Source organism: Thermothelomyces thermophilus, chromosome 5, assembly GCF_000226095.1.
Source record: "Thermothelomyces thermophilus ATCC 42464 chromosome 5, complete sequence".
Lineage (NCBI taxonomy): Eukaryota > Fungi > Ascomycota > Sordariomycetes > Sordariales > Chaetomiaceae > Thermothelomyces > Thermothelomyces thermophilus.
Window position 1 is genome coordinate 2,378,180 of NC_016476.1, and position 20,907 is coordinate 2,399,086.

The following is a 20,907-nucleotide window of genomic DNA, read 5'->3' on the forward strand; positions in this document are numbered from 1 at the left end:
CTGGTCCCGTCGCGTGCGCCACTGTCCAACTTGACGCGACGACAAAAAGCCGGTTATTGGGGATTGAGCATCGATAACATACCTACCTACCTCACCCATTGACAAACTGAAATTTCCGGGGCTTTCTTGGTCTCCGGTTCAACCTCGCTCACTCACTGCTGACCCGCATTACGTTTGAACACCTGGAGCGCGCCCTTCTCGCTAGCCATTGCCACGCCTTGCACCGAGGTGATCGTCGTCGTCAAACCCGAAATCTCCAGGTCTCAATTGTGAAAAAGTTCTGGACCCAACAAGCCATGCCTCCTCAGCTCCGGTAGCGATTGATACAAAGCGACCACACCGCAGCCATGTTCACCTTCAGCCCGCTGCAGGGTGCCTTGACCGAGTCGGCAGCATCCCAGTCGCTCTTGGAGCTAGACGGCGGTGTCAAAGTGCTGGTAGACGTTGGCTGGGATGAGACCTTTGATGTCGAGAAGCTGCGCGAGCTGGAAAAGTACGTCTGTCGCATGCTGGGGGTAGCCCGCCCGAGCCGTTGCGTTTTGCGTTGCCGGAACAGAGAGTGAGAGATCGGTTGCTGACCTCATCGCCCCAGGCAAGTCCCCACGCTCTCGTTGATTCTGCTCACCCATGCGACCATCAACCACCTCGGCGCATATGCGCACTGCTGCAAGAACTTCCCTCTCTTCACACGCATCCCGGTCTACGCGACAAGGCCCGTCATCGATCTCGGCCGCACCCTGACCCAGGACCTCTACGCGTCGACCCCGATGGCCGCGACGACGATACCCCAGACATCGCTCGCCGAGTCTTCCTACTCGTATGCCCAGGCGTCGTCCGCAGACCACAAACTCCTCCTCCAGCCCCCGACGCCCGACGAGATTGCCCGCTACTTCTCCCTCATCCAGCCGCTCAAGTACTCCCAGCCTCACCAGCCGCTGCCGTCGCCCTTCTCGCCGCCCCTCAACGGGCTGACCATCACCGCCTACAACTCCGGCCATACGCTGGGCGGGACCATCTGGCACATCCAGCACGGTCTCGAGTCCATCGTGTACGCCGTCGACTGGAGCCAGGCCCGCGAGAATGTCTTCTCCGGCGCCGCCTGGCTGGGAGGCGGCCACGGGGCCGCGGGAGGAGCCGAGGTCATCGAGCAGCTGCGCAAACCGACGGCCCTGGTATGCAGCAGCCGGACGCCCGAGACGGCGCTCCCCCGTGGCCGGCGCGACGAGCAGCTGCTCGAGTCGATCAAGCTCTGCATCGCCCGGGGCGGCACCGTGCTGATCCCCGTCGACTCGAGCGCCAGGGTGCTCGAGCTTTCCTACCTGCTGGAGCACGCCTGGAGGTCCGAGGTCGCCAAGGACAACGAGGTGTTCAAGTCGACAAAGGTCTACCTGGCCGGCCGCAGCGTCGGCAGCACCATGCGGAATGCGAGGAGCATGTTGGAGTGGATGGACGACAGCATCGTGAGGGAGTTTGAAGCAGTCGCCGGCGGGACCCGGACCGGGAATAGCGGTGGCGGCGCCGGCAGCGGCGCCAAGGGAAAGGAAGCCGGCCCCTTCGATTTCAAGCACCTGAGACTGCTCGAGCGAAAGGCCCAGGTCGAGCGCGTCTTGCAGCAGGCAACAGCAACGGATGATGCCGAGCCCAGAGGCAGGGTGATTCTCGCGACCGACTCGAGCCTGGAATGGGGTTTCTCGAAGGACGTCATGCGAGCCATTGCCGAGGATCCGAGAAACCTCGTCATCCTCACCGAGAAACCGAGTCTCAACCCGGGCAAGCCGTCTATTGCCCGGATGCTGTGGGAGTGGTGGAGGGAGAGGAAGGACGGCGTGGCTGTCGAACAGACGAGCGGCGGCGACACGTTCGAGCAAGTGTACGGAGGCGGACGGGAGCTGGAACTGACCGACGCTACGCGGCAAGCGCTAGAGGGCACCGAGCTTGACGTCTACCAACAGTGGCTCGCGACGCAGCGGCAGCTGCAAGCGACATTACAGACCGGCGGCGCCGCGACGTTAGAATCAGCCGCCGACGTCGTGGACGACGCCTCGGAGACCACGACGGAGTCCGAGGAGTCCGAGACGGAGCAGCAAGGGAAAGCCCTAAACGTGTCCACGACGATCGGTCAGGCGAGCCGCAAGAAGGTGCTGCTCAAAGACGAGGACCTGGGCATCACCATCTTGTTCAAGAAGAAGGGCGTCTACGATTTCGACGTGAGGGGCAAGAAAGGAAGGGAGCGCATGTTCCCCATCGTAGTGCGACGGAAGCGGAACGACGAATTTGGCGAGCTCATCCGGCCCGAGGATTACCTCCGCGCGGAGGAGCGGGAAGATGCAGAGGCACAAGACGAGAGGCAGGATGGGCAGAGGGAGGAGCAGGGCCAGGGCCTCGGCAAGAAGCGAAAGTTCGACGACGTGGGCGCGGCCAAGGGAGGAGCCTCCGGAGCCAACAAGCGCCCTCAGCCCAAGCGCGCCGTCTCGGACGAGCCCGAGGCCGGCGCGCTATTGGACGGCCATGCTGGCGACGAGCTGGACGAGCTCGAAGACGAAGAAGAGGAGGCGGTGGTTGGGCCGGCCAAGCTGGTGGTCAAGTCGCAAACCGTCTCGGTCAAGCTCCGCATCGCCTTTGTCGACTTTAGCGGCCTGCACGACAAGCGCAGCCTCAACATGCTGATCCCGCTGATCCAACCGCGCAAGCTGATCCTGGTTGCGGGCGGCGAAGAGGAGACGCACGCGCTCGCCGCCGACTGCCGGAAGCTGCTCAGCGCGCAGCTCACGTCCGAGTCGTCCTCCCAAGCCGCGATCGACGTCTTCACCCCGGCCGTCGGCGCCACCGTGGACGCCTCGGTCGACACCAATGCCTGGGTGGTCAAGCTCGCCGATCCCTTCGTCAAGCGGCTCAAGTGGCAGAACGTACGCGGGCTAGGTATCGTCACGGTAACAGGGCTTCTGTTGCCTGGCGGAGAGATGGCCGTCCAAGACGGTGCGGCCGCGGAGGCCGGTAGTTCTAATAATAATAAGCACGGCAACGAGCAGGAAGAACAGGAGCAAGACGGGTCCAACAAGCGCCAAAAGCTCGACGGCACTCCCACGCCCGGCCCGGCCGAGCCGGACGGGACCGTCACCACCACCAACACCACCACCAACAAAAACAACAACAACAACACTTCCACCAGCGCATCTACTCTGGCTACGACGGACAAACCGGCGACGCTCCCGACGCTCGACGTCCTCCCGCCGGCCCTGGCGTCGGCAGTCCGCTCGGCCGCGCAGCCCCTCCACGTGGGCGACCTGCGGCTGGCCGACCTCCGGCGGGGGATGCTGGCGTCCGGGCACAAGGCCGAGTTCCGCGGGGAGGGCACGCTGCTGATCGACGGCATCGTGGCGGTGCGCAAGACGGCGACCGGGCGGATCGAGATCGAGAGCGTCGGCCTGCCGCTCGCGGCCGACGCCGGTTCCGGTTCCGGTTCGGGGGCCGCCGCCGCCCTGGCCGGGCTGGGCACGTTTTACGAGGTGCGGAGGAAGATTTACGAGGGGCTGGCGGTTGTCGCTGGGGCGTGAGAGGCGCCGCACAGAGAGAGAGAGTGTGAGAGAGAGAGTGAGAGAGAGGGTGCTGGTCCCTATACCGAGTTGGGCGGGAGAAAGAGATGGGGACTGGAAGGAACGGGCCTGTATGAGTTATGTGTAAAACCTTTCTTTTTTCTCCCCCTTGGTTTGTGATGATCATGGCTTAGGGAAGAAAGTCCCCGAGCTTGCTAGAAAGACAGGCCTAATTTCTGAAGTTTGGAATAGGCGAAATCAAGACATGAGAACGAGCTTCGGAGCTTTCTCAGGAAAGAATGCCGTCGACCAAGAGTTCACGGATTTGGGTCCTTTCGAATCCTCCCGGCGCTTACTGACCCTCCGCTATGCTCGATCGCCTGTGGCGTTTTGTTTACACGGAATTCTCGTCCCGGTGCAACAGTTGCCATTTCAAACTGACGCCCCAGACTTCGCGCGAGCAGGTAAGGTATGTACAGCTGCCTCACGGGAGTTGATTGAGAAAAGATGGAGGAGATTTTCAAGTGCGCCATATGAGGACTGGGAACTTCCAAGCCATGCCCCTGAAACCCGGCGTCGTTCTTGAATCAACCAAGCTGCTCCACACTGCTAGGGCACAGAAATGACAAAACCGCATCGGACCCCCTTTTTTTTTTTTTTTTTTAAAAAAAAAAAAACACCTAACCGTTCACGCCGGCCACCTTGCCGTCCTCGGTCCCGTCGAGGGGGGGGTTGTCGTCTCCGCCGGTGGCCGCCATCTCGCTGGCGTACTCGTCCGGGGTCTGGCACTTTGCGCTCCAGGCGTGGATGCGCGCGATCTCGTCCCGGAGCGCCGCGTTGACCAGGCGGTGCCGCTTGAGCGACGTCTTGCCGGCGAACTCGGGCGACACGATGAGCGAGGTGAAGGCCTGCCCGCAGCCGCCTGTCAAAGGAAAAATAAGCAGAAAAAAAATAGTCAGACGCGAGCCCCAAACAGAAAAATATAACGAAATAAAATAAAATAAACTGAAATAAAATAAAATAAAATAATAAACAAGCGGGAGAGGAGTAAAAACTCGCTAGTTTAAGCCCTGACTAGTCGGCTTGGTTGCTTGGTGCTGTCCTGAAATTCTTGAAATGACGTCAAGGGGAAGGGGAAGCGAAGCGAAGGTAAGGGAAGAGAAGGGGGGAAGGGGAAGGTGAGGGTTCGGGTTCGTATTTTCTTTGTATATAGATTCTGTTCTTACCGGACATGTCTTGGATCTCGACGTGAGTGACCTTGAGCCGCTCGGTGAGAGCAGCCCGGAGCGACTCCTCTGTTATTGGTGTCTCGGCCGCCATCTTTCTGGAGGAGGTGGTGAAGGTGCTGTGGTGGTAAGTGGTAGTGTTGTTTGTGAGGGGATGGATGGTTTGTGAATTAGTGAGCTCGGCCGAGTGCGGCACCCCGGCAAATTGGCAAGCAGCAAGGCGACTTGAAGAGTAGTTAGGGGTTAGGGTTATCTGGGCTCTTTTAGTCCCCCGTCATTCAACAAACCAATCCATCGATGATAAATAATATTTGCTATCAACTACCCTCTATTTATAAATAAATAAATAAATAAAAAGGCTTTCAGATGAGCCTTTACTCAAGGCTCTTGAGGTCAACAAGGCTTGCATCCTCGATTCTTGTTGCTCGACCGATTGTCCACACGAGGCCGTGCAGCATGGAACCCGCTCTGCAGAGCCCGCCCTTCACTCAGCTCGTCGTCAAGGCGATGCGGTCGCTGTAAGTCTCGGGGCGACGGTGCGATTTTGTGGGTATCACCGAGACTGAACAGGCCGCAGCTACCCCGAGGAGCTTGCCGACCGGGCGTGGGACAACGTTGGCCTGCTGCAGGAGAACATCGCCCTGCCCTCCGGTGCTGTTCCTTCCCGGGTGCTCCTCACCAACGACCTGACCCTCCGCGTCGCCGAGGAGGCCATCAAGAAGCAGGTCTCTGTTATTGTGAGCTACCGTATGTGTCCTTTTTCTTTTTTTTTCTTTTTTCTCTTTTTTCTCTTTTTTCTCTTTTTTCTCTTTTTTCTCGTTTTTCTCGTTTTTTTGAGCATCGCAGCATGGCTAACCACCCAGACCTTCTTCATCCCCCACAAAAGACCCCTTCATATTCCGTGGCTTGAAGTCTATCACGCTCGGCGACCCCCACCAGCGCATTGTTTTGCGCCTGGCCCAGCACAACATTGCCGTCTACAGCCCGCACACGGCCGTCGATGCCGTGCTGGGCGGCGTCAACGACTGGCTGGCCAGCATCCTCGACAAGGTCCCCGGCGGCACCAGCGACGTGACTGTCGTCCAGCCCGCCCGGGGCGCGACCGCGCCCTCCATCCCGCCGGGGTTCGACGGCGCCGGCTACGGGCGGCTGGTGCGGCTGCGCGAGCCGACGGACCTGGAGAGCATCCTGCGGGCGTACGCCGTGGCCCTGCGCATGCGGCATGTCATGGTGTCGCGGGTTGCTCCGGCGGCACCCATCCGCTCCGTCGCCGTCTGTGCCGGCTCCGGGTTCGACGTGCTCAAGGACGCCGACGCCGACCTGATCGTCACGGGCGAGATGACGCACCACAACGCGCTGCGCCTCAAGATGCTCGGCAAGTCCGTACTGACCGTCTTCCACAGCAACTCCGAGCGCGGCTTCGTCAGGGAGGTGCTGCAGCCCAAGCTGGAGAGGGCGCTGAGGGAGGAGGACGCGGTCGCCGAGGTGCTGGTGAGCGAGGAGGACGAGGATCCCTTTGAGATCTGGGAGGCCAAGGAGTAGGAAAAGAGCGATCCCGTTGGGGCGGGGGGGGCGGGGGGAACTGGTTCGGAGCACACGAGAGCTCTGCTTTAAATAACCAGGGAACTCGGAGAAGACCACTGCTTGACGGAGCGAAGAAAACAAAAGAAAGAAAGAAAGAAAGAAAAACCCTCGCGAGCCACCTCATTCATTGTATTTCCTAGTTTCCGGACGAAGCAGTAGACGTGGCTCAAGGTTGGGCGGCTGCCCGGGCCTCCTTGGAGCGTGCCAGAAAAAAAAAAAGGAACGGCTCCAAAAGGGTGTATCGGTTGATGATGTGTCTCGCTATTTCCACATTTTTCATGCGCAACCCGGCGTTCCTGGATTTGGTGGTGAACCTAGTCCGAGAAGATGGGGAGGATGGAGGCAGAGATGCTGCAATGTGCACTCGTACTCCGAAGGGTACATGCTATTGATCGAAGCCTTATCCGTACATTGATTTGGACTCACGAGAACCAGCGCGTACTTGATGGTTAAGCAACGAAACCAGTAGACACTGACTCACTCTGTTAGACACGAATGGCAGGCTTTCTGTTTGCACCTACTACTACCTTGATAAACCCAAGACGCATCGCTTTTCGAAAGCAAAGGGTATCTTCTTCCCAACGAACAATCCTGCTAACTTCACAGCAACTCGAGGTCCGTGATTCTCTGTAAGCCCAGGACTTAACATGGCGCAACCGCAATCTGACAGCAACCTCCCTCCCTCTTTACCCTATTTCCTCCTCCTCCTCCCCCCCTCCCCCCCCAAAAAAATAGAAAATAACCAGATTACGCGGTCGGGTCGCCGCCTTTATTCCCATCTGCTTCTACCGCTTTTCTCAACGCAGCATCGCCCTCCTCAATCAGCGCGGCCACGTCGTCCCCGCCGACCCCTAGCTCTTTCCACCGCACAAGCAACCTCCTCGGCATCTTCCACTCCCTCTTCGCTTCCTCCGCTTTCCCGTCCTCCACCAGCCTCCTCAACCGCCCGGGCACTTTGACCACCTCCCTAGCGAGCTCCCTGGTCCTCTCCCTCCTCGCCGCCTTCTCGTCTGCCTCCCCGTCTCCGTCCCCGTCCCCGTCACCATCACCACCGCCCCGACCGCTCCCTCCTCCGAGAGTGTCAGCCCGCGCCTGCGCGGCGACGCTGGCCCGCAGCTCCTCGCGCAGGTCGGCCGCGCGCCGGTAGATACCCTCGACCACGGCCTCGAGCGAAGCGGCCCCTACACCTACACCTACCCCTACCCCTACTCCCACCCCTCCCACCCCTCCTACCCCTCCCCCCGCCCCCGAACCCGGGCCCGAACCCGGGCCCGAACCGGAGGCCGAGTCGGAGGAGCCCTGCGCGCCGCGCATGCGCCGGATGGTCTCGGTGGCGGCGATGAGCTTGCTGTAGTTGTCGTAGACGAGCGCCTTGCGCTCGGCGTCGAGCGCGCGCATCTCGCCCAGCACCGTCGTGTAGGTCCGGAGGAGGTCGGCCAGCGACGAGGAGGCCAGCAGGTTGGCGACGTACGCCTGGGCGTCGAAGTCCGGGGAGTCGAGCTCGGACGGCGGGGTGGCGGCCGGGGTCGTGGAGGAGAAGGAGGGCGAAGAGGCGCCGCCGAGGTGGTCTGTTATCTCGACTGTTGGGGTTGACGGGAGGGGCTTGTTGTTGTTGTTGTTGTTGTTGTTGTTGTTGCTTCGCAGGTTGTAGTATTCGCGCAGGGCGGCGCGGTTGGCGCGTTTGTTGGATTGGGAGATGCTAACCGCCGACTGGTTCGGGTTGGGCGAGTTGGACACGGAGGCCGGGACATCGAGGCTGGGGCGGGAGGATGAAGTCGGCGTGATGACGGAGTTGGTGCGCCGCGGGAAAGGCCCCGACGGGTCTCGTGGAGATGCGATCGTAGACATGATGCAGGTATCGTACACGCAAAGGGAAAGGAAATGTATGTGGTATATGTGGTGGTGTTGAGTGGTGAGGTTACAATGAGATTTCCCTAGTCGGAGCTTAGGTTGTTGTTGCTGGCGATTGATCGGCGCAGTGGCAGTTGACAACTCGACCGACCTGAGCAGGGCAGAAAGTGGAGCTTCCCGCTGCGGTGGGTCGCGCCACAGGTCCGGGGGAGCGTTCCAGCGCTGCAGGGGCGCCCTCCCACAAGCGCGTTACCCCACTAAATTTCCCGATCTCGACCAGGGGGTTGAATGCCTCTGATTTGTTGCCGTCATTCAGCGCAACCAAGAAGCTTGGCCTCTTACATAATTATCGAATATTGCAGTTGGAGGGACCTACACAAGTATGGAATACAATACGATGATGTCTCTCGATCTGCCTAGATTCAGGGGCTGCTCCAGAAGCTGACGATGATGAATATGAGCACCCCAGTTAAACATCACTTGGTTTGCCTCGAACCATCCTCACTTTTTCTGAACACGGTGACACAACAAGAATCTCATCTCCAATCGCAATCTCATCTCGCAATTTGAGCTCACAACTTGCCCAAGCCCACTCAACCCGATTCCAACCCCCCTACGCTGCAACCCACCGCCACCAGACCAGCACCATTACAAGGAAGCTCAGCATTCGCCAAAATCGAACTTCGAATCAACTACTACCACCACCACCACCAACACCACCACCAAAACAAAGACAGACATGGACATCCCCCACCAACTGCAAGCCTCCCTCTCCACGACGAGCATCCCCGTCCCCTCGCTCGCCTGGCTCGAGGCGCTCGCGGGGGCGCGCAGCCCCGCGCCGCCGCTGGCCTCCCTCCTCGCGACGGCCCGCGCGCGCCTGCTCGCCAGCGACCTGACCGCCCCGGGCCTGCTGGACGCGCGGTACGCCGCCGCCCACAGCCTGCCCGCGCGGCTGGCCCAGACGCACGCCGGCACCCGCGAGGCCGCGCTGCCCCACGACGTCGTCGTCCAGGTTCTCGACGTCGAGGACGTCGCCCGCTCCCGCTGGGAGCAGGTCGAGGCCCTCGAGGCCCTCGAACGCGGCGAGGGCACCCGCGGCCGCGAGATCATCCGGCTCAACACCGCTTCTTCCTCTTCCTCCTCCTCCTCCGGTGCCGACGGCACCGCGGAGGGAGCAGAAGAGGAGGAGGAGGAGGAGGGAGGGAATGCTGCAGCCGGCGCAGGCGGGGGTGGTGGTGGTGGCGGCCGCGGTGGTGCCACCAGTACCAGCAACAACAACAACAACAACAACAGCAGCAGCAGCAGCAGCAGCAGCAAGAACGGCACGCATAAACTGGTCGTGCAGGACTGCAAGGGCCAAAAAGTGCACGCGATCGAGCTCAAGCGGGTGGAGCGGCTGGGCGTGGGCAGGACGTTCATCGGCGAGAAGATCCTGCTGCGCGCCGGGACCGTGTTGGCAAGGGGCGTGGTGCTGCTCGACCCGGCCCACTGCGTCGTGCTCGGGGGCAAGGTCGAGTCGTGGCACCGCGCCTGGCTGGACGGGCGGTTGGCGAGGCTGAAGGAGGCCGTTGGAGCCGACAGGAGGACGTGATTCAGGGGGTTAGTACACGAGAAGAAGAAAGACGAAGAAGCAGAAAAAAAAGGGAAAAAAAAAAGGGAAAGAAGATAAGAGACCCAGCAAGGTCATGGGCCGAAGGACAAGAAGTTGCCAGGAGGAGGCCAAAAGGATGGGAATAGTATCGGCAGAGGGCGACAGCGCGGCGTTACAGGCGGACTTGTGTTGCTCCGAGACTCGTTTTTTTTGTTCTTGATACCCATCTCCCTACATCAAAAGCTGACATGCACGAATCTATTCATGACCTCAGATCCCGAATCGCTGGTAACCCCATCGCACACCACGCTTTCTACGCGTACAGTATACATGCACACACACGCATCCATAGTCGTCGAACCTTCATCCCTTGACGACCTCACCCAACGCCTGCCACCCAGCCTTCTCCCATGGCGCAACCACAATCGCCCTTTGGGCATCCATAGCCCGGCCAGTCCCCGCATACGCCCTTGCCAGGTCCTCCGCCGCCACGTCTCCTCGGGGTGGCACCCCCTTCAACGCCACCCGCACCGCCATCTCGGCCGCGCTCTTCCCTTCCTCCCCTCCCGCCCCCCCGAGCTCCGCCCACCCATGCGGCAAGTGCGGGTGTAGCATGACATCCACCCTCGCCTGGTCCGCCTTGGCCTCCTCCTCCTCCTGTCCCTCCCCCTTGCCGAACGCCGCAATAGCCCTCAGCACCTCCCCGAGCTGCCTCTGGTCCGCTGGCGTCACGCCCTCGTCGCTCGCCCTCAAGCTCTGCAGCTCGGCCATGACCGCCTCGAGGCTCTCCTCGTCCTCGTCCAGGAGCGCGATGACACCCAGGAGCAGCACCGACTGCACGTGATGCGGCGATCGCTCAATGACCTCGAACAGCACCTCGCGCGCCCGCTCCCGCGCCTCCTCCTTGCCCGTAGCCCACAGCACCTGCGCCAGAACGCACGCCACGTCCGGGTTGCCGTCCGACTCCTCGATGGCGAGGTCGAAGCACGCCACCGCATCGTCGACGCCGTCGCCCTGTTGTTGGTAGTACTTAGCCAGCCCCATCGTCACGTGCGCGCTCAGCCGGACGCGCTTGCGCTCCTCGGCCGTCAGCTCGCTGCTGTCGTCGCCGTCGTCGGTGTTGCTGAGCTGGACGGCGAGCTCGGCCGCTTCGATGGCTTCCTCGTTGGACCCGATGGCGAGGTAGGCGCGGGCGAGGTCTGCTTTGGCGATGGCAAATCGCTTGAGGGATTCGGGCGACTCGGTGACTTCGTAATCCGATTCGACGGCGGCGCATATCTTTTCGAGGGTCGCAACCGTCCGGTCGTGCTCGTGGTTGCGCTCCTGGAAGAGGGCCGACAGGTGGCCGTAAACAACCTCTTGTGGATCGAGGCCTTGCAGCTGGCTGAGGGCGAGGATCGGTTGGACGAGCGATGTCACGGGCAAGCCGGACGGTGACTCCATGACGTGGTCAAACATGGAGATGGCAAAGTGCCGTCTGCTTGCCGTGGACGAGCTCTCCGAGATGTCCATGGCATGCGTGAACAGGCTGCGCGCTTCCTTCCGGTCACCGAGTAGCAGCGCCACCAAGCCCTGTCCGAGCCAGGCGTGTGCATAGTCAGGGTCCGCTGACTGTGCTTTCGTGAAGGCATCGTTCGCAAACTGGACGTCACCCTGGAGCAGTGCCAAGGTTCCGAGGTTCGTCCACGTGTGAGCGCCGCTCTCGTTCAGGTGCAGGCTGCGGACAAACGAGTGCTGCGAGACGGATGGGTTGACCACGCTGGTTACGACGCCAAGGGCGTTCCAGAATTCCGAATTGCCCGCTTCGAGCTCGATGGCTCGCTTGAAGCACGCGATTGCCGCTTTCAAGTACTTGGTCGCCTTCTTCCTCAGCCGCATGGGGAGACACATATGGGCCCGATGCTCAGCCCAGCCGAGGTTGTAGTATGCAACTGCCTGCGCGTGCGTGTCGTTGGCGGACACTTGTATGGCGCGTTTGTGGGCGAGTATGGTGGCATGCAGGACTTTGGTCAGCTCCTTTCCGATTTTGTTCTCGTCAGGGGTGGTCCCATTGACGACGGCGCCGACACCATCTCCTGACAGAATATCCGACTCGTCGACGCCGAGCAATTGCTGGACCGTGTCGGCAGGGAACTCGGACAAGCGGCCCTGAACGCTCGAGAACAATGAGCAGGCATCTCCCACGGCTTTCCAGTAGTTGAACGTCTCTTTAATCTCCTGTGGAGCCTGCACCGCGAATTCGATTGTCTCCACGGCAAGATCGATCGATTTGCCAAAAAAGCCCTTGTGCAGGCTGTCCAAAGCGTTGTCCACCGTGGCCTGCATCAGAGAAATTGCCACGCCAGCTTCGCCTGGACGGTCGGCGATTATACCACGGTAGAGGGTGATGGCCTCGTCAAAGTCGCCCAGCTCGCGGTTAACGTCCGCCAGAATGAGCTTGGAAAACCACGTCTCCCCGGGGATATTTCCACCAGCAGCCTCTTCTAGCTTCTGAGCGTTCAAGATAGCCTTTGTCGCTGCAATGTACCGTCCGGACCCGTGATAACTCTCGCCTAGCCCGACCCACGAGTGGTAGTCATCCGGCGAAATCCTGAGTGCTGCCTGGAATGAGACGATAGCCTTGCGGTAATCCTGCTTGTTGAGTTCCGCCACACCAAGGGCGGCAAAGGGCCAGCTGATACCTTTGCGCTTCGACCCAGGCGGAGGTTTGACCTTCCCCGAGTCAACCACTCTCTGCGCGACAAGCTCGACTCGGTCCCAGTCGCCGTCGTCTGCGAAAGACCGGGCAAGCCTCTCTGCCGATTCCACCTCGGATGCTGAGAGCTCAAGCGCTTTTTGGAAGCACCTGCGCGCCCTCTTCTTGTCCTTCGCGTAATCCGCGTAGTACTTGCCCAGGATCGTGTAGGCGGGCGCGTAGTTGAGATTGTTTTTAAGACAATCGAGGAAGTACGCGTAGGCCCCCGATCGACTCTTCCTTGCCGCCCTTGACGTGTCGAGGTTCCAGATACAGTATCCGATGCGGTATTGGGTCTGCGCGAGGAGCTCCTTGTTCGTCTGCCCTCTCTTCGTGAGAAGCGGGAGACAGCTCTCCAGCTCATTCCTACTTGTCTCGAAGTCTCCTTTCAGGGCTTTGACCCAGGCAGCTTCCGTCCTTACGCGAAGGTTGCCTGGGTCGCGCTGCAGTGCCCGCTCCAAGAAGTCAATGGCCTCGGTATACTCCTCTTCCTCCTCGTATATCAGGCCCACACCAATCATGGCGCCGGTTGAAGAAGGGTCGTGCGCCAGGACTTTGTCAAAAAGGCTCTTGGCCTCTTGATGGTGCCGCGGCGACTGATAGAAAATCAGCGCCGTGCCAAGATACAACGAAAGGGCGTCCTCAGTATTCCGGAACGGCAGTCCAGTCCTGGAGCGCTCTGCCTTCAGATGGTCGAGAGCCCTGCGCATAAGCTCGACGTTGCTCTCGTGATCCTCGATGTGCTGGTAGTATTCGCCCGCCAGCCGGAATGCGAACAGCGAGTCGGCGCTGCTGACACCCTCCATGATCATCAGCAGTCGATCGTCATCGGTTAGGGGAACATATGTCGTCGGCGCGCCTCCTCCTTCGTCGTCTTCACTCTCGTCCTCGCTCTCCGCATTTGTAGAAGACTTGGGTTGCTGCGCCGGCTCCTTGGGAAAGGGCGAGATGTCGCTGGTGAGGAAACCCATGATGACCCTATTGAGATCACTGTCCGGGAAGAAGGTACAGTATTGCCTCAGCACAGTGACGTCCCAGTCCCGTATATCCTTATGGTCCTGCCAGTTGATGGTGATGTCCCAGGCAAACTTGAACGGGTGCCTGATAATGACCATGTCATTTGCAAGTTTCTGGACTATGGCCGCTTCTCGTTCCTTTTGCTCGCCCGGAGGCCACGCCAGAAGCCTATCATAGCAGTATTGAATAAGCTTCTCCTCGTACGTTCGGCGCACATCGTCGTCGGTGGCCCAGTTGATCAGTTGTCCATAGATGTAACCCAGCTTGCTCTGGCTGTAGACCTCTCGTTTCACCTCAAGGGTCACCTCGCTAACTCGGGCGCCTATCCGGGTTCGCCGCTCGCCGATCAGAGTGTTAATCCGCTTCTTTTCGTCTGCCTCGACGATCTGGGCCTGAATCTCGTATGTCTTTGCCGGATGGGGGACGCGGCCCTCCAGGGCTGGGTAGATGGGGCTCTCGGGGAGAATCAGATCCAAGGCGTCCACATACTGGGCCCGCTCACCCTGTGTCCGCGCAAAGTCGATAAACTTGTCGACGACGTCTTGGCACTTGTACATCTCGTTGGCGTCACGGAAGATCTCGGCCAACTTGAGGGCAGCATGCTGATATTGTTTAAGTTTCTTTCCGCGTTGCCTCTGGTACAGCTTGATGAGGCCCTGCCATGCTTGGGGGTCATTGGGCTTTAACCTAGTCGCTGTGAGGTATGTGCTTTCTGAGCGGTCGAACTGGTTTGCCTTGTCCAGGGCGAAAGCGAGGAATATGTGTCTGGAGAGTTAGCACATGTTGCGCATCATCACCCTCGCAGAAGCTGGATGCATGTACATACGCTTGATAGTTCTTAGGGTCTTTCTGGAGAACATCCTCTGCAGCCTCGATAGCCTCAGTCCATTTTTGCTGCTTGATTGCCTCGTTGATCCCCTTCAGCAGGGCCTTGGTGCCTGACATCGTCTCTCTCGACTATGGAGTGAATATCCCGTCGAATCAGAGGGTGATCGGGAGATCTTGCAACGTCGACGGGTTCGGAGACTGTCCTAGTTTCTGATAGAAGTTCGAGAATAAACTGCTGTGGAAGAAGAAATGAGGTGGGGCTTTGGCAGGGAGTGACCTTGCTTTGGGAAAGCTTCGTGAACGTGATTCAGGAGAGTCGAGCCGAAACCAGACGGGAATCAAGGCCGACGCAGAAAATGCGCCTCATGCACAGTACCGTAAGCGCTTATGATATGTATACGTCAATTGATGCAGACATGTGTTTTGTCCGCCCTATGCAGCAGCAGCTCAAGCGAGTGGCTCGAGGTCTCGAGACCTTGCGATAGTGAGCTGTTGAGTGAGCATCATGATGTCCGGGGTGGGCTGGCGCCAAAAGCACCCCGCCAGATCCTGGTGGGGCGTTATCTTATCACACAGTGGGTCCGTCTTTATCGAAAAAAATATCCCCAGAAAAAGTCGCGGCAAGCAACGTTGACCTGACTTTTTGGCCGTGGAAGCTGCGTCTCTATGCGCCCAGCATCTTTCGGCACGACCTCGTCCCCCTAGCAATGGACTCGACACCGGCAAAGCGGAGGAAGCTTGACCACTCGCAAGATGATGCCGAGATCCTCTTGCAATCCGCAGCCTCAACCGGGATCTCTCGGTCTAGGGCCTTTATTCTCGAGACAGAAGAGCTACTAGATTCGGTGCGCTTGGATTACGAAACCGCTCTGGATGGCGCCGACAATCTTTTGCACCGGATTAAAGGCACGATTGAGGGCATTAAACCCCATGAGGCGCTCCCGGTACGAGAAGGAACTCTGCCACGAACAGGGCTCAATTGCTAACTGGCACCAGATCGCTCAAGCAGCGTCCAAGCTCGAGAAGACAACCAAGATTAAAGTTCCCTTCCCAGACCCGCAGCCGCAGGAGAACTCCAACTACAAGGTTGCATTTGCCAAACCAGCACAATTCAATGTTGTCGGTAGCTATGTCTCCAAGACGATGATCAAGACGCAAAAGGACCACGGCGTCGATATGGTGATCGTCATTCCCAAGGAGATCCTGCAAGAGAAGGATTATCTTCACCTGCGTTACTTCTACAAGCGGGCGTACTATCTGGCTGTCGTCGCCTCTTCGCTGCGGGAAGAATTCGGGAGTGAGGCCCAGTTGTCCTACGAATATCTCAACGGCAACCCTCTGTGCCCCGTTCTCGCCATCCAGCCAAACGTCTCGAAAGAAGCAGAATTGGAGACGTCGGGAAAAGGGAGGGTCTTGGATTTCAGGATACGGATTCTACCTTGCGCGCCAGACGGCTTCTTCCCAACAGCAAAACTCCATCTGGGGGCCACTCTCGTTCGCAAGAACCGCGATGGTGAATCGAATACTTCTGAACCCACGTCGTTTTACAACTCGACACTCGTTGCCGAGAGCTGCTTTCTGCCATACCTCAAGGTCCTCCGGCAAGCGGAAAAGAAATGCGCAGCCTTCAAGAACGCCTGCATTTTAGGCCGTATCTGGCTACAACAAAGAGGTTTCGGCGGGGACATTTCGCAGGGTGGATTTGGCCACTTTGAATGGGCGGTTCTACTAGCCCTCCTCCTTCAAGGTGGTGAGGCCAAAGCTCTCTCTCCCTCGCTCAGCGCCACCCAACTATTCAAGGCCCTCGTCCAGTTCTTGTCGGTGACCAACTTCGCCGAGAAACCTTGCGTCTTTGGCCCCGGGAAACCGGATCTGGAATCTTACTGTGAAGTCACCCCAATCCTCTACGATTCTGCTAGGCAACTCAACATTGCGTTCAAAATGGGTCCTTGGTCGGCTGCTTTGCTTCATCAACACGCGAAATGGACGAGAAGCTTGCTTGCTAACAGCTCGGTGGACCAATTCAATCCGACCTTCATTCTTAAGGCGGACATCCCATTACACAGCTTCGACCTGGTTGCGCGTCTGAAGATCGATGAGGCACCAGCAGACACAGGTGCGGACTCGCGGGGGCCAGCCTGGCAAGTCAGCAACAAGGCTTATCAGATCCTGAAACGGGCTCTGGTCGACAAGGAGATGGGGCAAAGAGCCCGCTTAATCCACATGCAAGTTCCGGCTTGCCACCGGTCATGGCCCCTGACTGAGGGACTCGGGTCGCAGGCCACATCACCAGTGGAGATAAGAATACTTTTTGACCCCATTAACATGGCGCGGACCGTTGACCGCGGCCCGTCTGCCGGACCAAGCGCCGAAGAAAAGAAGGCGTGCGAGAACTTCCGTAAGTTCTGGGGTGATAAATCCGAGCTCAGACGCTTTGAGCGTGACTCCATCCGGGAAACGCTCATTTGGACCTCGACCACGCCTTTCGGTATCTGCGAGGAGATCATTCGGTACATTCTCGGTCGGCACCTGCGCATTGGACACCTCCATGAGGAGATAAGCGTCTATGGCGACGGGCTTCCTGCCTTGTTATCCCTGAAGCCCGCCGACACAGCTTCGTTTAATGTGGCCAAGAAGGCATTCGGTGCCTTTGAACGCGATATTCGGGATCTGGATGAGTTGCCCCTCCGCGTCAGACAGGTCGCCCCCATTTGCCCGGAACTCCGGCAGGCGTCTGTCAAGACTCCAACATTTGGATCGTCAAAATCGGGCCCTCGGCCACTGGAATGCGTCATCTCATTCGAGGCGTCGGGCAAATGGCCCGACAGCCTTGTTGCCATCCAGCGGACAAAGATCGCTTTTCTCTTGATGATCGGCAGCCTCCTAGAGCGCAGCAAGCCCGGCGAGCTCAAGACGCACGTCGGGCTTGAGAACGCCAAGTATGAAACTGAGAATCTTGCCTTTCTAGACGTTATTTACGAATCTGGACCCTCGTTCCGTCTTCGGATACACAGCGATCTGGAGGAGTCGCTGCTAGAACGTCAGGTCAAGGATAAAACATCGGAGCAGTACCTTAGACAGCGGGCCACGACACTCCTCGCGACATTCAGGCGGCTATACACCAACCTACCTCTGCACAACCAATACATTTCCACTTGCGCCACGCGCTTCCCGGCCTTGTCACCGACGATTCGTCTCGTCAAACACTGGTTCAACGTCCACAAGCTGTCATGCCACTTTACCGAGGAGTTCATCGAACTCGCCGTTCTCCACGTCTTCCTCTCTCCATACCCTTGGGATGCTCCCTCGAGCATCAACACTGGTTTCATGCGAACCTTGTTATTCCTTTCCCATTGGGATTGGCGCTCAGAGCCCCTAGTGGTCGACACGAGCGGTGAGATGACGGCATCAGAAAGGGCATCGATCTCGACCCGCCTTGAAGCGTGGCGTAAGATTGACCCCAATATGAACCACACCGTTCTCCTTGTAGCCACCTCCCAGGAGCCAAGCGGGGTCGCGTGGACGACAGCAGATGGCCAGGCGAAGCCATCAAAAGTGGTTGCCGCACGGATGACGTCCCTCGCTAAGAGCGCCTCCCGTTTGATCAGGGAGCAGGGTGTGGAACTCGACCACCGGCGGTTGTTTGTGCCTTCGCTTAAGGAGTACGATGTCCTCATCCACCTGAACAGCAAGGCGTTCAAGAGCACGCTAAAGACGTATGCCAACATCGATCCCGAAGAGGAAGAGGAAGTCGCCCGGCCCAAATTCAAGAATCTTGACGAGCGGACTGGACAGGAGCCACTGCCTTTGGCGCAGCATCCTGCGGATCTGTTTTTGGAGCACCTCAATGCAACATACGGAGGACCACTCGTTTTCTTCCGTGGTAGTGTGGAGGACAACACCATCGGGGCGATCTGGAACCCACAGATGCAAAGGCGGAGTTTCAGGATTAACCTGCCGACTTCCTACAAGCCTGTAGCAGCAGGGAAGAAACAATCCAAGAGCGACGAACACGAAGATGATGAGGAGGCGGACTTAGTAGATGTCAACAAAGAGGCGATCTTATCAGAGATTGCGAGAATCGGGGCGGATTTGGTGGAAAAGATCGAGGTGAAAAGTGCATCATAATGAGCTGCCTTCGATGAGTGTACACTGAATAGAACAATCTCGGGGAAACCACCACAGAATTGCTTAGTGAACCACGTCAATTTGATCATCATACGCGAATCCCATCACACAAAATGCGAACCGTCTAGGGTATGAACTCAGCTCTCCAAACCCTCCTATCCCATACCAAAAGATACTCCGATTAGTATCCTCATATGACGGCGTCGATGTGCTTCGCTCTCGCCTCTTTTTTGGTGGTGACCGGCTAATGCACCATAGCCTCCGGCTGCTTGTGTACCGCAGGCTCGGGCCGGTCAACATCCATCTCATCACCCTCATCTCCCTCAACGCCTTCAGCGCCCTCAGCGCCCTCGCCGCCCTCTTGGTCGATGCCATCGTCCTCCTCCAAGATCTCTTCCTCGCTCTCGCCCTCAATGTCGACACTACCCTCGTCCGACAGGTCCTCTTCGTCGACAACACCGTCGGGTCCCTCTACGCCGTCCATCTGCGCGTCCCCACTGCCGTCGAGAGCCTCGGCCTCTTCTTCTTCGGCAAGCTCGTCGGCGCCGTACTCCTCTTCATCGGCGACGAGATCAGCCTCAGGCTGCTCCGGAGGGAACTCGGGAGGCGCCGAAGCTTCGGAATCCCTGTGAGGTCATCGTTAGCTTCTGTAACATCAAGGGGAATGGGGGGAGGGGGAGGGACAAGAGAATGCGTGTAACAGCATACCACTTGATAGCAAACCTCGTGACGCGTGGTTTGTTCGCGAGCACGTTGCGGCGAATCTTGTCGATCTCGGGCTTAGCGGGCGGGTTGTCGCGCAGCTCCTCGCTTTCGTATTCGTTGTTGACGTAGTAGCCGACGCGTACAAACTCGCGGCCGTCGTAGGCGCACGTCAGTAGGATCACCGTCACGCCGAGCAGCTCATCGATCGGGATGCGCTTCGTGTCAGGCGGATCCGCCTCGAAGACGAACTTGTTGATGCCCACGGGGATCGGCCCGACCAGCAGCGAATCCAGCTCCTGGTCGTAGTGGTCCGACTGCGCCGAGCCGACATACGTGAGTTTCCACTCGAGATCTGCCACGGGGGAGGGTTAAGTTAGTTGATCGGGCGTGTTGCGATAAGGCGAAGGAAACCCAAACGCACCCTTCTGCAGTGGCTCCAAGCACTCAAAGGTGATTTCGAACTCGTACTTGTCGGTGAACTTGGCGGGGTTGTTGATCACGTTAACCCCGAGAAGGGAGACGACAGACATCTTGGCGATAAGCGGTCGTGATGTGTGGTATTTCGGTTGATAATAGTGCGCAAGAGAAAGAAAAACCCGTGAAGCTGTTCCTCTGCAGAGACGGAAAACTAGTCTCGAGACACGAGTTTGGGCCGTTCGAGGCGCGAGGTGGTTGCGGCCAGGGAGAAGCGGTGTCTGAGGAAAGCGCTAGGGGAAATAGCCGTGTTTGTTTTGGCCGCCTTCTCACTCAAATATGGGACTCCGCGCTTTGAGGGGTCGCTGGCAAGGTGGGCTGCACACTTTTGGGGGGCCCTTCGGTCGAGGAGCAGTCGCGTTGCAGGGGTCAGGTCGCGTAAATTGAGCGCAGCCCAGAACGCGTCGATGGCGCCCGATCTTGCGGGAGACCCACAACTCTGAAGAATGTAGCTGGCTTAGCCGCAATGGTTGTGTACTCGTATGAGGAGCAGGGTGGCGTCCAGCCCCATTTGTGCCACACCATAGTGGGTCCGCCAGCTTCCCAGGCAAGAGCTCCAACCAGCTGTGGCTCCGGCCTCGTTTTTTTCCAGGCGCGAACCTGCTGCCGGTTGAGAGACCAGCAGAGCACAGCACAATAGCATCGCCGGCCATTGAGTAGGCTCATGCAATAGTGAATAGCATCTCCCACAATCAGCGCGCGGTCGCAATCGTTGCGATTACTACTTGATTTCATTGTGTGTTCGCGTCTTTATTCAAGCACAGCATGCAGCCGTCGCGTTTCCTTTCCACCCTTGACTAAAAGCAGTGTTCCGCCATCTCGAGCGAGACTGGAGCTCTTGAGAGAATCCGTTACGCCTATCTCTACAACCAAACCTCGGCTCCCCCAATCCACGGCGCCAACTCGATACCAGATCGCGATACCCAAGCCTCTCGCTCCACGCCGACGCAAACTCCAGCCGACACTGCAGTCGCCGACACTCGCCGCACCCCAACGCCGCTCCGCTGTCTTGACATTGTTGTCCTGATACATCGCTCTGCCTCCAACGAAAAGCGGACGTTCAACCGCGGCACTCCCTTGCGTCTGCGACCTGACCATTCGCCCTCTCAGGAGCACATCAGTCTACCTAGGCAATGGCTGAATACGATCCCGCTCACCAGGGCGCCTCGTGGAATGAGAATGGGGGCTATGAGGTGACAGTTGGCAACACTCAGGAGAATAATCCGCAGCATA

General features: G+C 58.7%; 8 protein-coding genes across 8 annotated transcripts; 4 read left to right on the forward strand and 4 right to left on the reverse strand.

Annotated features, from left to right (window-relative positions):
- Window positions 1-225: 225 nt before the first annotated feature.
- MYCTH_2308652 (uncharacterized protein) lies at window positions 226-3,676 on the forward strand. The gene is made up of 2 exons (XM_003665136.1): window positions 226-493; window positions 593-3,676. Exons 1-2 carry the CDS (start codon window positions 348-350, stop codon window positions 3,552-3,554), a joined length of 3,108 nt encoding a protein of 1,035 aa, XP_003665184.1. The 5' UTR covers window positions 226-347; the 3' UTR covers window positions 3,555-3,676.
- A 454-nt stretch (window positions 3,677-4,130) lies between these two features.
- Window positions 4,131-4,927, reverse strand: MYCTH_2308654 (uncharacterized protein). The gene is made up of 2 exons (XM_003665137.1): window positions 4,760-4,927; window positions 4,131-4,455 (listed from the first exon to the last, which is right to left on the reverse strand). Exons 1-2 carry the CDS (start codon window positions 4,851-4,853, stop codon window positions 4,214-4,216), a joined length of 336 nt encoding a protein of 111 aa, XP_003665185.1. The 5' UTR covers window positions 4,854-4,927; the 3' UTR covers window positions 4,131-4,213.
- Window positions 4,928-5,085: 158 nt separating this feature from the next.
- On the forward strand, window positions 5,086-6,540 carry MYCTH_2308655 (uncharacterized protein). The gene is made up of 3 exons (XM_003665138.1): window positions 5,086-5,277; window positions 5,337-5,506; window positions 5,646-6,540. The coding sequence occupies exons 1-3, from the start codon at window positions 5,216-5,218 to the stop codon at window positions 6,299-6,301; spliced, it is 888 nt and encodes a 295-aa protein (XP_003665186.1). The 5' UTR covers window positions 5,086-5,215; the 3' UTR covers window positions 6,302-6,540.
- Window positions 6,541-7,090: 550 nt separating this feature from the next.
- Window positions 7,091-8,191, reverse strand: MYCTH_2112071 (uncharacterized protein; the record flags this gene model as incomplete). The annotated part of the gene is made up of 2 exons (XM_003665139.1): window positions 7,091-7,530; window positions 7,597-8,191. The coding sequence occupies 2 exons, from the start codon at window positions 8,189-8,191 to the stop codon at window positions 7,091-7,093; spliced, it is 1,035 nt and encodes a 344-aa protein (XP_003665187.1).
- A 452-nt stretch (window positions 8,192-8,643) lies between these two features.
- On the forward strand, window positions 8,644-9,788 carry MYCTH_116885 (uncharacterized protein; the record flags this gene model as incomplete). Its single annotated transcript, XM_003665140.1, has 1 exon — window positions 8,644-9,788. The coding sequence occupies exon 1, from the start codon at window positions 8,934-8,936 to the stop codon at window positions 9,786-9,788; it is 855 nt and encodes a 284-aa protein (XP_003665188.1). The 5' UTR covers window positions 8,644-8,933.
- A 51-nt stretch (window positions 9,789-9,839) lies between these two features.
- On the reverse strand, window positions 9,840-14,618 carry MYCTH_2308658 (uncharacterized protein). The gene is made up of 2 exons (XM_003665141.1): window positions 14,366-14,618; window positions 9,840-14,304 (listed from the first exon to the last, which is right to left on the reverse strand). Exons 1-2 carry the CDS (start codon window positions 14,482-14,484, stop codon window positions 10,152-10,154), a joined length of 4,272 nt encoding a protein of 1,423 aa, XP_003665189.1. The 5' UTR covers window positions 14,485-14,618; the 3' UTR covers window positions 9,840-10,151.
- A 330-nt stretch (window positions 14,619-14,948) lies between these two features.
- Window positions 14,949-18,619, forward strand: MYCTH_2308660 (uncharacterized protein). Its single transcript, XM_003665142.1, has 2 exons — window positions 14,949-15,311; window positions 15,364-18,619. The coding sequence occupies exons 1-2, from the start codon at window positions 15,075-15,077 to the stop codon at window positions 18,493-18,495; spliced, it is 3,369 nt and encodes a 1,122-aa protein (XP_003665190.1). The 5' UTR covers window positions 14,949-15,074; the 3' UTR covers window positions 18,496-18,619.
- MYCTH_70818 (uncharacterized protein) lies at window positions 18,557-19,953 on the reverse strand. The gene is made up of 3 exons (XM_003665143.1): window positions 19,622-19,953; window positions 19,204-19,552; window positions 18,557-19,121 (listed from the first exon to the last, which is right to left on the reverse strand). Exons 1-3 carry the CDS (start codon window positions 19,728-19,730, stop codon window positions 18,740-18,742), a joined length of 840 nt encoding a protein of 279 aa, XP_003665191.1. The 5' UTR covers window positions 19,731-19,953; the 3' UTR covers window positions 18,557-18,739.
- Window positions 19,954-20,907: the final 954 nt, after the last annotated feature.